This window comes from Typopeltis vanoorti, chromosome 2 (assembly GCF_054136105.1).
Source record: "Typopeltis vanoorti isolate ZY-2024b chromosome 2, IOZ_Tvanoo_1.0, whole genome shotgun sequence".
Lineage (NCBI taxonomy): Eukaryota > Metazoa > Arthropoda > Arachnida > Uropygi > Thelyphonidae > Typopeltis > Typopeltis vanoorti.
This window is the reverse complement of record NC_143550.1, coordinates 126,888,444-126,906,588: the sequence shown is the minus strand read 5'-3', so window position 1 is coordinate 126,906,588 and position 18,145 is coordinate 126,888,444. Positions and strand designations below refer to the sequence as shown.

Below are 18,145 nucleotides of genomic sequence, written 5' to 3'. Positions count from 1 at the left end.
TTTTTCTAAACTTGGGTTATTTAATCATGCCACTGAAGAAAATCATAATGGCAGTACTTCTATTATTTCAGACAATAGCACATGGTGCTAGGGTTAGGGACCACTAAATGACAGTACTATACTCTTACTGGCCTGGCTGGCTGAGTGGTTAGCATATCCACTCTTCAGCCAAGAGGCTGCAGGTTTGAATTCTGCCAAAGGAATGGATGTTTTTGATTATCTTCCTAACTGTTTACTATATATGCTTCTGTAACATGTGTCCTAGTGCAACATGGCCTTTGATGTCTTTGCACCATTAAAAATAAATAAATAAAAAAACCTCTCCTCTTTGGATGCTTATGAAAATGATTGATAGCCTTGGGCCAGCTATCTGTAATGGCTATGGCAGGAGACTAGTTGTCTGTCAGTCTTCAAAATTTAGTTAGGACTGAATGGTCTCCATTTGAGGAATAAAATATAATAGAATTATTTTATTTTATTTTTTTATTCTTGTGGCAAAAAGAATACAATGCAGCTATAAGTTAATGTCTAGCCCAGAAAGCCAATCCAGGGCCTCATCTATCACTTTGTGGATGTCTTGGAGGTTACCATGAAATTGGGCAGTCATTCACAATATGAATGATTGTCTGGGTATTAGGGGAGGGGGAAACAGTCACAATAAGGGTGGTCTGACAGTTTCCATTTGTGTAGTAGGTAGCCACATCTGTCCTGCTACGTGTGTAGCGGCTTAAGTGCTGTGAGGACATCATGTTGGAGGCTTAATGGATTTTTTACACACTCAAAAAGAATTGAAATAGAATTTAATACTTCCTATATTTCGTCCTAGTCACTAGGACATCTACGGGGATTACAAAAACAATTAATGTAACATATACACAAATAACAAACAATACTGAGCCCAACTACGTGGGTGACACTAAAGTCCTCTCTAGGTAGAGCGCCCTATAAGGGCAGTAGTAGGTGGCCTGGAATGTAAGGTGGGAACTCTGGTGATGAGTGTTTCCCAAATCTTCGGAAGCTTAATGCAACCATATTTATTGAGATTTGGTTGGTTTTTGAGAGCTGCTGCTGCTTCTAAGAAAAGTCTCTCTTTCTTGAATTTGCTGTGATTGAGCATGGTGGTTTTCTTCCATGATACCCTGTGGGTGGTGTCCAAAACATGGTCAGCCAAGCCTGAATGGCCATAGTTGTGTTTGAAGATGTAAGACTTGTGTTCCTCTAGACGGATGGATGCTGATCTGCCTGTCTGTCCAAAGTACGCCAGCTTACAGGAACAGGGTACTTTGTAAACTCCAGGCAGAGAGAGAGGAGGGAGCTGATCTTTCGTAGAACGGATAAGGGGAGCAAGTTTGCGGTGGGGCTTATATGTTGTGTGTAGGTTGTACTGTTTTAGTATCTTGGCTATTTTTTCGGATGTGCCTCGGATGTAGGGTATGGTGATGGCATTTTTAAAATCCTGTTGACGAGAAGGACGGGGAATGGGGGAGGAGTTGATTATTTTTTTGATACTGTGATCGCTGTAGCCATTGGAGAGGAAAGTGCTGTGTATGTGGTTAAGCTCAGTAGTGAGGGCGGTTCCACTGGAACAAAGATTGTGGGCTCTCTTGGTAAGAGTTTTAATAATGCCATGTTGCTGAGAGGGGTGGTGGTGGGAGAGTTTGTGAATGTATCTGCCTGTGTGTGTGGGTTTTCTGTATACGGTGAAGGTAAGTGTATCATTAGGCAGGCGTGTGACTAAGGTGTCTAGGAAGGGTAAACAATTGTTCTTTTCCTTTTTCATAGTGAACTGGATTCTTGGATGTAGACTATTGAGATGACTGAGGAAGGAGTCTAACGTGTCTGGGCCATGAGGTCAAATAGAGAACACATCATCTACATATCTTAGCCAGATAGAAGGTTTGAGTGAGGCTGAATCTATGGCTCGTTTTTCGAAATCTTCCATATAGAAATTGGCAAGGGGGGGGTGAGAGGGGGAACCCATGGCAGTTCCCTCTATCTGCTTGTAGATTTTTGTTGTTCCAAGAGAATGTTCTCTTTTGTTGTTCTCCTGGAACAACAAAATCTACAAGCAGATAGAGGGAACTGCCATGGGTTCCCCCCCCTCTCACTCCCCTTTTGCCAATTTCTATATGGAATATTTCCAAAAACGAGCCATAGACTCAGCCCCACTCAAACCTTCTATCTGGCTAAGATATGTAGATGATGTGTTCTCTATTTGGCCTCATGGCCCAGACACGTTAGACTCCTTCCTCAGTCATCTCAATAGTCTACATCCAAGAATCCAGTTCACTATGGAAAAGGAAAAGAACAATTGTTTACCCTTCCTAGACACCCTAGTCACACGCCTGCCTAATGATACTTACCTTCACCGTATACAGAAAACCCACACACACAGGCAGATACATTCACAAACTCTCCCACCACCACCCCTCTCAGCAACATGGCATTATTAAAACTCTTACCAAGAGAGCCCACAATCTTTGTTCCAGTGGAACCGCCCTCACTACTGAGCTTAACCACATACACAGCACTTTCCTCTCCAATGGCTACAGCGATCACAGTATCAAAAAAATAATCAACTCCTCCCCCATTCCCCGTCCTTCTCGTCAACAAGATTTTAAAAATGCCATCACCATATCCTACATCCGAGGCACATCCAAAAAAATAGCCACGATACTAAAACAGTACAACCTACACACAGCATATAAGCCCCACCGCAAACTTGCTACCCTTATCCGTTCTACGAAAGATCAGCTCTCTCCTCTCTCTTTGCCTGGAGTTTACAAAGTACCCTGTTCCTGTAAGCTGCCGTACTTTGGACAGACAGGCAGATCAGCATCCATCCATCTAGAGGAACACAAGTCTTACATCTTCAAACACAACTATGGCCATTCAGGCTTGGCTGACCATGTTTTGGACACCACCCACAGGGTATCATGGAAGAAAAAAACCACCATGCTCCACCACAGCAAATTCAAGAAAGAGAGACTTTTCTTAGAAGCAGCAGCAGCTTTCAAAAACCAACCAAATCTCAATAAATACGGTTGCATTAAGCTTCCGAAGATTTGGGAAACCCTCATCACCAGAGTTCCCACCTTACATTCCAGGCCACCTACTACTGTCCTTAGAGGGCACTCTACCTAGAAAGGACTTTAGTGTCACCCACGTGGTTGGGCTCAGTATTGTTTGTTATTTGTGTATATGTTACATTAATTGTTTTTGTAATCCCCGTAGATGTCCTAGTGACTAGGACGAAATATAGGAAGTATTAAATTCTATTTTAATTCTTTTTGAGTGTCGTAAAAAAAAAATCCATTAAGCCTCCAACATGATCACATCTGTCCTGGTTAGTTTGGATCCTGTTTGACAGATGACTAAATCTTCCTAGGAAGAGCAAAACCAGGCTGTAGAGCACAGGGATCTTCAACCAGGAAGCCATTTGTTGGAAGATTGTTGGACCAGTGTTCTCTGCACATGTCAGATGTTGATGGTAAGGCAGCCGAGGAGATTTTGTCCAATGACTAGACTAGAAAGGATTTCTTGATTTATGAAAGTTAATACTATTCTTTCTGAAATGCATCAATATTTCTCACTGCTATTTCTTCTTATTAGGATTTTTACATAATTCTTTTAGTAGAATGCTGTTTTATTAACTAATTATCCTTTTTTGCATTTCACTGATAAAGTTAAAAAAAAACATGAAAATCTCTGAATATTTGTCACTGCGTAGGCAAAAATACTCGGTGTTTGATTTTGTTTTGATTATGCTAGAATAATTAATGTTCTTGAGAACAGAATGCATTTGTTTGCATTCGGATTGATTTACTGACTTCAAAATATCAATACATTTTTAAAAAAAAGTTATGTAGTGTTGAATATGTCTGTAAAAGAAAACTTAATCTGATAACTGATATGTTTAATTTTTTTATAGAATGCCAGCAGGATCAATTCAGGTGTGCTGATGGAGTCTGTATAAGTAGCCAGCTACGCTGTAATGGAGAACGTGACTGTGTTGACTACTCTGATGAGCATAACTGTGGTATGGTATGATTTTCATCGTAAATAATTATGTAGGATAGCTGCTCTGCAGTTTTTAAATCTATAGTGGATAGGAAGTGGAGGACAGGAGAGAGAGAGAGACATGAGTTAGTAAGAGGTTAATTACCAGATTAATGTTGATGAGGTTTCTCATAGAAAATGGTGGAAGAGAGACAAGGGGAGAAAGAGGCCATCCCTGGAAGCTGTATAAGGAGGGTATTAGCAGGGTGGGGAGTATTTTTTTTTTTTTTGTATAGAGGATGGTGGATGGAATACGTTGCTGATTGTGGAGACAGTGAATGCATTTTAAGCAAGGTGTGATGAGGTGTGTGATACTGGGACCTCCATAAGCGAGTCTTGATTCCATTGATGCTGCTGATATCATTGCCAGGGTTTTCAACTTACTGTCTACTTAGCTAACCAGACTGGCAAGTTATCACTGATTATCAAAAATTCCCATGGAGCCAAGGATTCATTGGTGTATGTGATGTATGGCCTACCTCAATGAATCCTTGGCTGCATGGGGGGGGGGATTGATAATCAGTGATAACTTGCCAGCTTGATTAGCCAAGTAGATAGCAAGTTCAAAACTCTGACAGTGATGTCATTTGGATTAGTGAACTCACCACTTCAACAGGCAAACTGTTAAATCACTGACTGCTCTGTGAGAAAAATCTAACTCTTATTCCTTTTTAGGTCATCCCAACTCAACTCCCATGGATACCCCTCCCATATAATAAATTTGATCAACCAGTATCCTGTAATATCCTTTGAATTTTATAGGCCTCTGTCATATCACTTCAATTTCTGTTATTTACCAGTGTCAGCAGTCTATATACTCTGTCTGTCCTCGTAATCTGCATTCCATGATCTGCTGTAATTATTGAATCGTAATTATGTCTGCATATTGATTTGTTTATCAGTGTCTTCCTCTTTACTTTCCCTCTATCATGCCATGGCATTACACTTACAATTTTCACCTTCTCACTCTTATTTTGCTTCATCCAACAAGCTATAAACACAAGTTATAGACATTAGTGAGATTTGGCTAACAGCAGATGCTACAGTTACAAGAATACAATATGAAGGATTTAGTATTTTCAGGGAGGAGAAAGTAGATAGAATGGGGAGATGAATTTCAGCCAAAAACAGTGAGACAGGAGGGTGACTGTTCTCTTGAAGTGCAAGATTGAGGTCAATAAGACATGATTTGTTGATGCTATAGGCCGGGGGGGGAGATCAAGGGATGATCAGGAAGTTGTCAAGGTGCAATGACCTTAACGCTTTCTTTCAGAATCCAAATAATCACTGACTCAAGACAAAAATATAAAATAAACATATTTAATATAACAAAAACAATATATATATATATATACACTTCAAACAAATATTATATTACTAACTACAAATTTAATTGGATCCAAGGCCTTTTAAAATAAACTTACACTTAAGACTAGACCAAACACTTTGTTTGCACAATGAGAAAATGTTCATTGCCAGTTTCTCTCTCTGTCAAGGCCCTTTTCCAAATATTATGACTTTATTCTTCATTTTCACAGGATCCTTTCTCATCACTCATGTAGTATACATTAATTCTTGCTAACTCAATTCTGTCTCTTTTTAGTAGAAATAATAGTTAGATTTGGCATCCTTAATACATATGAAACTTCTTAATCAGAGTTTTCTCGAACATTCCTTTAGAACGTAAATAGCAATTTCTTCTTTTATCACTAATGTTTATTGACAGTCTTAACTCTTCTTCCACTTTAAAAACAACTTACAGTTCTACGTTTCCCTTTTCGGAACCTACTATAAATCTTCCAATTAGCGTTTCCTCCAATATTCCTTTTAAAACGCCTATAGCAATATTTCCCTTTTATTTATCAATACTTATTCCACTTTAAAACTTCATAGTTCCACGATTCCTTTTTCGGAATATACTATTAATTTTCTTCTGACTGTCGCATAAAAAAACTCAGTTTCCTCCGAATCTAAATATCTGCTGGCTTGTGTTCTAATTTCTTCCGAACGCTGTTCTTGTTTCTTCTCTCGTTGCTTCGATACTGAATTTGTCAGCTGTCAATTGCACATCAAACTTCTGATGTACGATTGACCACTCCATGAAAGTGGCAAGCGAGAAACTAGGTATAATGGATGGCACATTGTTTCCATTAGCGACAAGAGAATGTCTTCATGAAACAGAACTTTTGCTAATTTTAAACTACAATAACATTCCTATAAGTAATACAAATATCAAATCCAGTAAGTACATAAATTTTTTAAATGCTTTACATATCACTTTGACAAAACAATTTCAATAACAGGCACATTGCAAGTGCCGACAGCGTGTGTTATGAAACTAAAACTAATAAACATACTAACATAAACAATACGTAAAAATATTCAGAATTTTAAATTATGAGTATTTTTACAGTAGCATAGCCAAGCAGAAAAACTTCTGGAAAATGGAGGTCATTTGTTTATATAGTTTGCCATTATAGGTGAAATATCCTGAATTTCTAACAAAAAAAAAAGGTTGACAGTCTCAGCTGGAAATTCAGAAGATAGATATTCAAGAGTGATTCAAAGAAGAACATTGGTGAAAAGTGAGTTGATGTCAGATTATATTCTTTAATGGTAAAATAAATGTTATTATTCAGAAGCTGCTGAGAAAGAAGATATTATGGCGAAGTATAAAGAACACTATTTATCAGCAGCATGAGTATTAGTCTAGGAAGATGAGTAGTGTAATATTGAATTAGCATGTCAAAAGAGTTTAGATGAAAAAGCAAATCAAAACTAGAGAATTCTACAATTGTGTCTAACAGACAAAAGAATATGGAAGAGCAAATTTAGTTGCTCGAGAGGGAAACATAATCCCTCTTGTTCGCACCTGAAGTACTTTCAGGACTGGGGCAACTTGTGATAAAGGTGGTATAAGTTCTCATCACTTGCCTTAGTATCCCATAATGCAAAGCACATCTCCTTGCGGACATGTATAATGCTATGCATTAAGGGAAGAGTCACTACTCACACCGGTTTTGACCTTTATTGAGGTCTCATCAGTGGGAGCATAATCCATAGACTACATAGTGGAAATGCGCAACCTGCATTTAGTTGAAAGTTTTTTTACTTTGATTTTATTACACATTAAAGATACCAAGAAATTATATACTTGGTTTTAATCCTTTACCCAAGGAAGCAAAACAGTGTTTTGTGTGTGACATTGTTTTGCTTTCTTGGGTAAATGATTAAAACCAAGTATATAATTTCTTCATATTTTTAAACTACATTTTGTTTTGCTTGTGTGTGTGTGGAGGAAGATGGGTTGCAGTAGTGTTGAATAACAGTAGGAATGAGGACAGAAGATATGGTTTAGGAATATGAAGTTTACAATTTTAAGTAATCTGATGTCAGGTAGGGCTGTGGGATTGGATGAAATATCACTATGTATATTAAGAGAATGTGTAAAAGAGCTAGTAGCGCACTTTACTTGGTTAATGAAGTCTGAAACAATTTAAGTAGAGCGAAAAGAAGGAAAAATAATGCCACAGCAGGAGAAAATCTAATTCTGTGTCCAACAATAAGCCAGTGTGTATATCAGATGTAGTGCTGAATATGTTAGAGAGGATAGCACAGGACAACACATAATTTACCTCTGAAATGAAAATAGCAATTCTTTACTAATTTTGATGAGCTGAATGTGAAAATGACAAAATCCATCAATGGGTTCCTGTTGGGAGAGACTCAGTCTGCATATTGTCGTCATCATCAAATTCCTGCCATGTACCCTCAAGGGGTGTACAGGATATGATAGTACTACATGAAAAATTTACATCATTACTAACTTCCTATCTACAATTTTCCTCCAAATCAGTCTGTTACTTGTCAAGACTCCAACATTATCAGATCTTATATTTCTATCGTCTAAGGCACTTTGTACCATATCAATCCACCTATATCTTGGTCTTCCTCTGGGTCATTTCCTGCCAACCTGGCAGAGAACACTTGTTTTGCTAATCTTTCCTCTCCCATTCTATTTAAGTGACCGTACCACCTGAGATTAGCTCTGCTAATGCATTCCTGGATGCTGACAATGTCAAGTTCTTTCCTAATATCCTCATTTTTAATATGATATTGCCATTAATGCCATCTGTTCAGGCCTCTAATCTTTCTCAGGACTCTCATATCTGTGGTCTCTAGTCTTTGGTCAAGTGTTTTACTTCTGACCCAGCTCTCAGATCCATAAGTTAAAACTGGTTTGAACACTGTCTTGTATACAGCTAATTTAGTGTTCCGACTAATTTCTCTCTTATTCCATATGAATTTATTCAATTGACTTCCCACCATACCAGCTTTGCTGATTCTGTTGTCTATTTCTATATTTAATTTACCATCTTCAGTAAAAATCGTGCCTAAGTAACTGAAATGTTTTACTTGTTCCACAGGTTCTCCATTCACAACACAATTGACATTTTCAATGATTCTGCCTATTTTCATTGTCTTTGTCTTTTTATTGCTGACCTTCATACCATATCTATTACAACAGCCATTCAATTTAGTCAGAGAATCTTGCAGACTTGTAGCGGATTTATTTAGAAGTATAACATCATCCACATAAAGCAAAGAGATGATATTAACATCTCCAATTTTGATATCAGGTTTAATACCATTTTCCTTCATAATATGATCCATATAGATAATGAATAACAGAGGGGATAATTTACATCCTTGTCTCACATCAGATTTAACATTAAACCATCTTCCTGTACTTCAATTCTAACTGCTGACTTACAACTCAAATAAAGACTAAGTATTGCTTGATATAATGCCCCATTGACACCATATAACTGCAGTGTATTGAATAGCTTCTCTCTTGGCACCTTGTCATATGCCTTTTCCAAATTGACAAAACTTAAATACAGATCTTTGTTATATTCCCATGCTTTCTCGACTATTTGTCGTAAAGTGAAGATCTGATCCTGACAGCCTGTATTTGGCCTGTATCCAGCTTGTTCTTCACCAAGCTTTTCTTCCACAATTCTTCTCAACCGTTTCTCAAGTATACTTGCATAGATCTTGCCAGGAACACTCAGTAGGGAAATACCTCTGTAATTCTCACATTCAGTTTTATTTCCCTTTTTATATATGGGTACTATGAGAGCTCTACTCCAATCATCGGGAATTTGTCCCTCTGTCCAGGCCTTTTGTACTTTTCAGTGCAGCCACAGTAAGACTTTTATACCACCATACTTCAGCATTTCTGGTCAAATATCATCTACTCCTGCTACCTTTCCACATTTCAAGCCTTTGATGGCTTTTTCTACTTCAAGTATGGATATGTATTCCTGACTGCATGTCTAGTCAGTATTTTTTATCACTGTGCTGTCATCACTGCTTGTTTCATTTAGCAGTTTTTCAAAGTAATTACTCCATACTTCAAGGATATCTTTTTCTCCTGTTTTCATGTCACCTTTATCATCTCTAACTCCTTTTACAGCACTCTTTCCTCCATTCCTAAGCTTCTTCAACAACTTCCAGAATATTTTGCCACCTTCTTGATATTTATTTTCTATATTCTTGCTAAAGTCCTCCCATGACTTTTGTTTAGCTAGTTTTACACAGTGTTTAGCTTTCTTACATTTGTCTGTGTATTCTGTAAGAGTAAAAGCTGACTTATTTGCCAGGAAGTTTTGATATGCTTTCTTCTTTTCCTTCACTGTCTCTTTTTAAATTCCTGTGTCCACCAGGGAGCTCTGATTTTTTTTTTCCTTGCACACAACCTCACCACATGCCTCTCTGGCAGAATCAATCAATGTTTTCTTCAGAGTTTGCCACTGAATCTCTAAAGTTTGGTTCCTGTTCTCAAACTCTTTCATTTTTTCTTCAATAATCTTTGTGTATTTTAGTCTACAGTTCACATCTGAGAGCTGCTCAACTTTTATTCGCTTTAAAACTTTCTTACATGTTATTCTTTTCAATATGAAATTCAATTTTATCCTGATCAAAACTAAATGGTGATCGCTTCCAATTTCAAATCCTCTGTACACTCTGATGTCCTACACCAGAGAGAAACATCACTATCGACAATAACATAGTCAATGAGACTTTCTTATTCCTAGCCTCTTTTCTCCACGTGAATTTGTGCACATTTTTATGTTGGAACATGGTGTTAGTAATAACCAGTCCATGTCCTGAGCAGAAATCCAACAGATATTTGCCATTATTATTAGCTTTGCTCTTTTCTCCAAATTTTCCCAAAATATTTTTGTATGTCTCGCAATCATTTCCTGCTCTGCTATTTAGATCCCCAACAAGGACCAACTTTTCCTTTTTCATTGTGTCAGTTGCATTTTCTAAAGCGTCAAAAAATTCCTCCACTTCAACCTTAGTAGAACCTTCTGTGGGACCATAGGCACAAATAAGTCTCATTGTCCAGTTCCCCATTTTCATATTTGCCCACATTACTCTACTTGAGACTGACTGCCATTCAAGAAGATTAGCCTCGTATTTTGTGTTGAATACTATGGCTACTCCTTCTTTTCCTTGATTGTCATTGCCTGAATATAATATTTTGTATTTATTGCTCAGAAAGATCTCATCAGTTTTTGTCTTTTTTGTTTCAGTCACCCCTATTATGTCGATCTGGTACTTATCTAATTCCTCAGCTAGCTCCATTTCTTTGCCATTCATTCTTCTTACGTTGATAGTACCGATGTTTAACTCTGGTGATGTTGAGTTGGGGTTTGTTTTCAGATTTGTTCCAGTAGCTGACTTTTCGCTGTTTGCCCTAGTTCCCTGGTGAAAACAACAGGGGGCCTTGTTTAACCGGGCAACGTCCCAGCCGGCATGAAATTTTGTCATGTTGTACCATCATTTTTTATTTTGGTTTAACCAATAAGAATACAATTTGGTCGGCTAAATCCCAAATTGCCAGCCCATCCTCGTTCGTTCAGTATCAAAGTAGATACCCAACAGGGTGCACCACGAGAAGTGAGGATTGGACATTAGGTCAGAAGCCCTGGTCGGTTCTCCGCATTCCTTTAAAGGCTATGTGGAGGTCTCCTCTCAGTTATACAGCTTTGACCCTTTAGCACCCCCTTTGACCCCTTTATTCCTTAAGTCTGCATATTGTGTAGATAGATATTATTTGGCAACACAGTATTTCAATCTCCTGATTGCAACACATTACTTCATATTGCATCAGCCAATCATGTGCAACATCCCCACGAGTTACTTCATTGACTGATGCAATGCAGTTATAAGATGATGTAAGTGTTTGTGCAACATCCTTGGCTACACTCCCATTTACTCCTACATCATAAGTACTACACAATGATCCTTGCAGTGTAATTCCAGAAGTACTGATACCTTGTACTTGTGTTAATAGTGCAAAAGCTCTTGTTACATTTATGGGAAGGTGATGTTTGCAAGCCAGAAAATGGCCATCACTCCATTAGTGAAAAAGACATTATTTTAAGACCTTATTTCCAAAAGGAAGATGACCTTGTGTACTGCTATGATGTTGATCGCTTGATTAATGCCCTTTGAATCAAACATGACCTGCACAAATGGAAACTATTCATAGGCACTGTTGCTGTTTAATGGGAACCAGCTTCCAGCTCAGACATGCTGTTGTCGTGACGTTCTATTTTCATGTTATGTTCTATATCTGCCATCTTGGTTCAAGTCACTCTTATCAATATAACAACTAATTGCAAATTGATCACCGATCCAAAAGTAGGGAAATTTATAATTATACTGCGCCACCCTATTTTTAGATTAGTCTATATAAAATAGTAGGATCAATTCTTAATTAAGTTAGCGGTCTCCTCATTTATTTAGGCCAAATTATTTACTATTCCACTTGGGGTTCCTGCAAGATTCGAATATTTATGAACGATGGAATAAAAATGAATTCAGGCAAACATAATATTTAGATCAACAAAATAAAACATTTAATATATGATATATATAACAAATACAAGAATACTGCCTTAAAATGAAATAATACAATCAACTTAATACATCTTGCTAAGTCACTCATGCCAATTCAATGTTCTAAACTTTCACATACAATTCACAGCTTCAAAATCACAAGCTTTCTTAACTCAAGTTAATAAAACGAAACTTCTTATTAAATCAGTCTCCACATATCTATCAGCTGTACTTAATGTTTAAATTCACAGGAAGCACTAATCAAGGTAGACAATGTTCCAAGCAATCTTGTTTCGGACTTTGAACTTCGAAGATATATTAATATCAGAATAAACAAACAAGTATGACTACTCTTACCAGATAAAATCTTCAATACATCAATTAATTGTGAGCACACTTATGAATTAACTTATTTACGTTAGCGGAACACATTAATAAAAATTGTCCAACGATTTAACTGAACTACTGTTAACTGCGCGTCACTATTCAAAAAAAACACATCAATAAGGCACTGATATCTTTCCTTGTTTACTTTTCTCAAACTAGTTAATTTCAATATAATTCTTCTCAGGGCAACATAGAATTAAGACGTAATCCTAGACTAACTGGAACTAATCAGAATTTTTGCATTGAATGTCCAGTTCTTTATTTATCCGGTTACGGCATTAATCTTCCTTTACAACACAGCTGACTTCATTTACAGCTAAGTATATGATTCGCTATGTTTTGGCTCACTTCTAAACACTATTCTCATGAATTTCTGCCCTAGAGAACTTATAATTTTCTTCCACTTCCTTTTGCTTGTATCCTACCTTCCTTCCCGCTCCACAAAAACTTCCTCTCCTCTCTCTAATTAAAAATCTTCTATTTTTTTTTTTTTTTCCTTTCAGTCCGAAGGTCACACTCTCTTCGACTCGTGCTTGTTTATTTCATGCGTCTCCATGACAACAAATGAACGCAAACATTTCGCTAATGTAATACAATGCTCTACTACTACCTGAGTGATTACATAACGTTAAATTTTCACAAATAAGAATAAACAGAATATTTGAGCTACTTAATCAGCTTTTTCATTACATATACAATTAATTATAATAACACTTTTCGTTACATCATATATATATTTTAGTTATTAAAATTTCTGCACATATTATTGCTTAATAAATTAATAGTAGGTTAAGTTTAGAATAAATAATTTTTTTAAAATTATTTATTCTAAATTTATCATAAATTATTTTAAATTATTTAAATTATTTATCATAAATTATTTTAAATAATTTATGATAAATAATTTTTATACAAATCATGATTAATACATAATAAGCAATGTTAAATGTGAATGAAAAAAATTAAATTACACAACATAGTTTCATTCGCAATTTAACACTGTCTACATGAAAAAAAAACCTACAACAACCTAAAACAGCTGCTGTACTGTGTTCAATATAGCAAGTATGGCTGGTATCTCTGCAGTTACTTGAAGTAGTCTGTGTTGATGGGTCTGTAGCTGGGATATGACTACTGCTGTTTTTTGTGTGAATGGGACAGCTGAGCAAGGACTTTGCCTTATGTGAAGAGAGACTGGCCTGCGAGGAAATCTCTGTAGGTTGAAAAGAAGAATTTGCAACACTGCACTGGCAGAAACACAATTCTGCTACTGCCCCTACACATCCAACTCAGTCTGATTTTAAAAAAAAAAAAAAAAAAACTTCATAAAAGCAAATAGATCAGCTTTCAAGTACTTGGCTGACAAATTCACTTGATTCAGCGAAGTGAAAAATGAACAAGTAGTTTTTGCAGATTCTCAGATCCGAGACCTCTTTAGTGATGAGATGTTCAATGACCTGCTACAGGGTGAAGAGAATAAAAGCTTGGGATACCTTTCATTCAGTGTCGACTAACATTTCTCAGAAATGTCAGGGCAGAAAACTACAGGCAATGGTTGAGGACTTCTTGTCTCTGTATCACACACTTGGCTGCAGTATGTCCTTTAAAATACACTTACTCCATTCCTACATGGATTTCTTCCCCAACAACTGTGGCATGGTTATTGATGAGCACGATGAATGTTTCTATCAGGAAATTGCAACAATGGAGAAACTATACCAGGGAAAGTGGTCTGTTTCTGTGTTGGCTGATTACTGTTGGACACTCACTAGAGATGATTCTGAGCAGCTATAGAAGCGACAGGTAAAATGACATCGGATGTAGAAGTAGACATTTAATGGTGTTGTATGTTATAAGTCCATATTACTCTATTATATTTATTATTATTATTACATCCTCCATGGAGTTTGCAGACTCATTGTGGGAGGTTCATTGAACTGACAACATATTTATCATATAGAATCTTAAAATCCTTAACAATACTTGCATTAGCAACACATTCTGGCAATGCGTACCATTCACTGATAATTTTCCATTTAAAAAATCTATTCCTCACACTCCTCTTCACCACACTTTTACATAACTTCCAAGATGACCTCTGGTTCTTCCCCTCTCACCTTCTGCTCTTTTTATAAACCCCTCTGGATTAATCTGTCAAATCCTCTCACTAACTTAAATGTCTCTATCATATCACCTCTCTTTTTCCTATCCACCAACCTCTGCAATCCAGATTTCTTCAACCCCCCCCCTCTCTCTCTCTCTCCATAGCCAGCATTCCAAAGACCCAATAATATCTAGTCACTCACCTCTGAATCCTCTCTAATGTCTCCACATTACATTGAAAACCAGGTGATCATATCTGAGCACTCCAATTGTGGCCTGACCAGTGCCTTATACGGTGGCACAACCACTTCCTTATCCCTACATGTTACAGCACTTCTTATAAAAGCAGAACTACGATGTGCAGCCTTTGCAACACTAGCAATATGCTCTCTGAACTTCAGTTTACTGTGAACCATCACTCCCAAATCTCTAATCTCATCCACTTTCTGCAGTATGGCACCATTGATATAGTACACAACTTTATATTTGGAGGGAGGAATTGGAAGACCGGGATATCATTAGTGTGTGGGAAATTATGAAAGAATATTTTTTTAGCAGCAATGGTAAGTTGTATACGACGAGTGAACAAGAGTACACAATTTGGAGTAAAGTGGATGACAAACAAGAGTTAACAGGAATTGCACGTGAAAAAGAGGCTATGGAAGAGATATAAGGAGACAGGTGAAGAGAAGATGCATGAAGAGTATAAGACATAGGCCAGAAGAGTGCTTACTATGGTAAGGAAGACGAAACTGGAATATGAGAGGAGATTGGCCTAAGATCCAAAGAAACTCCTAGGGAATTTTTTAGATATGTGACCAGTAGGAGGAGAAATGACTGTGGAAGAATGACATTGTGGGATAAAAATGGGAATAGGGTGACTGATGCAGAGGACATAGTGGAATTGTTCAATCAACACTTTATTGGAGTATTTCATCCTGGAGGAGTCAGTTTTAATGCTAAAGGGATTGGGCAGGTTTGAGGTTTAGAGGTACAGGAGGAGAGTCTGTTTCAAAAAGTGAGTACACTGGATGTCAGTAAAGCTGTGGGACTGGATGGTATTTCACCATGAGTTTTGAGAGAATGTGCTAGGGAACTTACAGTGCCTTTGACCTGGCTTTTCAGTGAAAGTCTGGCTGTTGGAAAGGAGCCCATGGAATGGAAGGAAGGTAAGATAGTGCCATTGCATTGCATAATCTTACCTATAGTAGCAGACTGGAAGTGTCTAATTATAGGCCAATTTGTGTGTCATCAGTAGTTAGTAAGATCTTGGAGAAAGTAGTGAAGGACCATATACAGCATTGGGCAGATGAGGGTAATGTTATCTGTGAGAGTCAACATGGATTTGTGAAGGGGTTCTCTTATTTTAGCAATATGTTAGCCTTTTATGATGAAGTTACAAGAGCATTAGATGAGGGAAAGGCATATACTGCCATTTTCTTAGACTTAGCGAAGGCATTTGACAGGGTGCAACATAAGCTGATATTTAAGTTGCAGCAGGGTCTGGATGTCAGATTGGTCAACTGGATTCAGGATTGGCTGTCCAATAGGTATCAGAGAGAGAGATGTGTATGGAGGGGCAGTCTCAACAAAGCAGAGGGTTAGAAGTGGGGTCCCACAGGGCTCAATACTGGGACCTATATTGTGTAACCTTTATATCAATGACATTGTCAGTGGATTTCAAGGAGATATTCAGTTGTTTGTGGATGATGCGAAGCTGTGAAGGATTATTAGTAATAGTACAGATGCAGCAGCCCTGCAAGAGGATTTGAATAAGCTAGATAGATGGGCAAATGAATGGGAGTTGGATACAGTAAAATGTAAGGTCTTGAGGTTTGGGAAACATTGATGGGACACTGCATACTCTATGGGAGGAGTTATACTGGAGGAAGTAGGGGAGACAGGAGATCTGGGGTTGATGATTGATAGAAATGTGAAATTTAGGAGACATATTGCAAAGGTGATTAAGGTAACACAGAGGATTGCTGCAATAATGAGAAGGATGCTGACCTGGAGAGATAAGAGTTACGATTCTGTTGTATAAGACCCTGATCAGACCACACTTGGGCTATTGTTCTCAAATTTGGTCCCCAGAATTTGAAGGGATGAATTAACTGTGGAAATGGTACAAAGGCGAATAACAAAGATGGTTTCAGGACTGTACAATGATAGTTATGAGGATCGGCTGAGGGAATGTGGACTGCAGAGTTTGGTGGATAGGAGAGGTGATATGATTGAAACTTTTAAACAGTTGAGAGGTGGTTACAGGATTGACACTGGGGAGTTCTTTCGCTTGGTTGAACAGCGGGAGGAGTAATGAGAAGGGGCCATCCCCTGGGAGTTACAAAAGGAAAATGTGAGAAAGAGGGCGAGGAGTGGTTTCTTTGCATGGAGGGTGGTTGAGCCATGGAATGCATTGCCTGATGGAGTGGTGAGAGCGAGAATGGTCAATGAGTTTAAAGAGGGGTATGATACTTTGTGTTTCTTGGGGGGGGGGGCTTCCCCTCGATGAGTCTTGATAGACTTTGTGTTTCTTAGGAAGGCCCTCCCACGATGAGTCTTTTGAATCTATGGAGGCCTGAATAATAATAATTTCTGCACTCCAAATTGCTACACCTTGCAGTTATTGATATTAAAACTACATTCTCACTCTTGTCCAAGTAAAACAAAAAGTCTATTCAAATCTTCCTGAAAGGAATTAACATCAGCAGTGCTACTTATAATTCTTCCTAACTTTACTTCATCAGCAAACAACTGAAGATCCCCTGTAAGACCATATTGTTTTAAAACTCATTAAATAGCAGTGGCCTAAGAACAGAACTCTGAGGCATGCCACTGATTATCATTCTTTTTTGCGACACCTGCTCCATCATACACAACCTGATGGTATTGTTCAGACAGCCAATCTCTGATGCATCTAATCAATATACTATCTATTCCCATCATCTGTAGCTTGTACACCAACTTATGTGGGAATATATCAAATGTTTTTGCAAAGTCTAAGAATATCATTGTATATGATTCTCCTTTATCTAACACACTTGTCCCCTTATCAAAAAATGTAAATAAATTACTAAAACAAGATCTTCCCTTTAGAAATCCATGCTGACCATAAAGAATGCTATGTGCATGAACTTGATCCTGTATTCTATTCCTTACCAATCTCTCCAACATATCCACAACAATTTGACCACAACCACAGTTATACAGACTGGCCTATAGTTGGAGACTTCTGCCTTAGAACCATTCTTGTGGAGTAATACTATTTTGCCTTCTTTCTGCTCTTAGGAACCATATCCACTGCAAGACTCATTAAATAACCAGGTCAAGGGAATAGCCAACTGTGGTACACATTCCTTAATGTGTACCACATTAAGGAATGTGTCACATCAATGTTAAGAATACGTGGTGATATAAGTAATCCATTCCCACAGTCTTATTTACATCTAACCCAAACATCTGATTCCCCTCTGTTTCTTTCACTTCCAATTCTCCCAATACTTGCCTCTCTTTTATATATTGCACAGCATCATTCACACTGGTATGATATATGCTGATAAAATGCTCATTCAGTAATTCCACTATATCTTTTGTAGCTCTTAGTCTGCTGCCATGACCATCTGCCAATGTTAATCTGCCATAATTATTCTTTCTCTTGTTTGCCATGTAGCAAGAAAAA

At 37.6% G+C, this 18,145-nt stretch overlaps 1 protein-coding gene across 6 annotated transcripts in view; it reads left to right on the top strand.

The window, feature by feature from the left end:
• The window catches only part of LOC150109418 (basement membrane-specific heparan sulfate proteoglycan core protein-like), a 1,783,738-nt gene that overhangs the window by 562,192 nt on the left and 1,203,401 nt on the right, over positions 1–18,145 (top strand). For all 6 annotated transcript variants that reach the window (XM_090413063.1, XM_090413041.1, XM_090413033.1 and 3 more), the window contains one exon: positions 3,932–4,039. In XM_090413063.1, the coding sequence (XP_090269189.1) occupies positions 3,932–4,039 (108 nt within the window). The remainder of the gene's footprint in view (positions 1–3,931; positions 4,040–18,145) is intronic.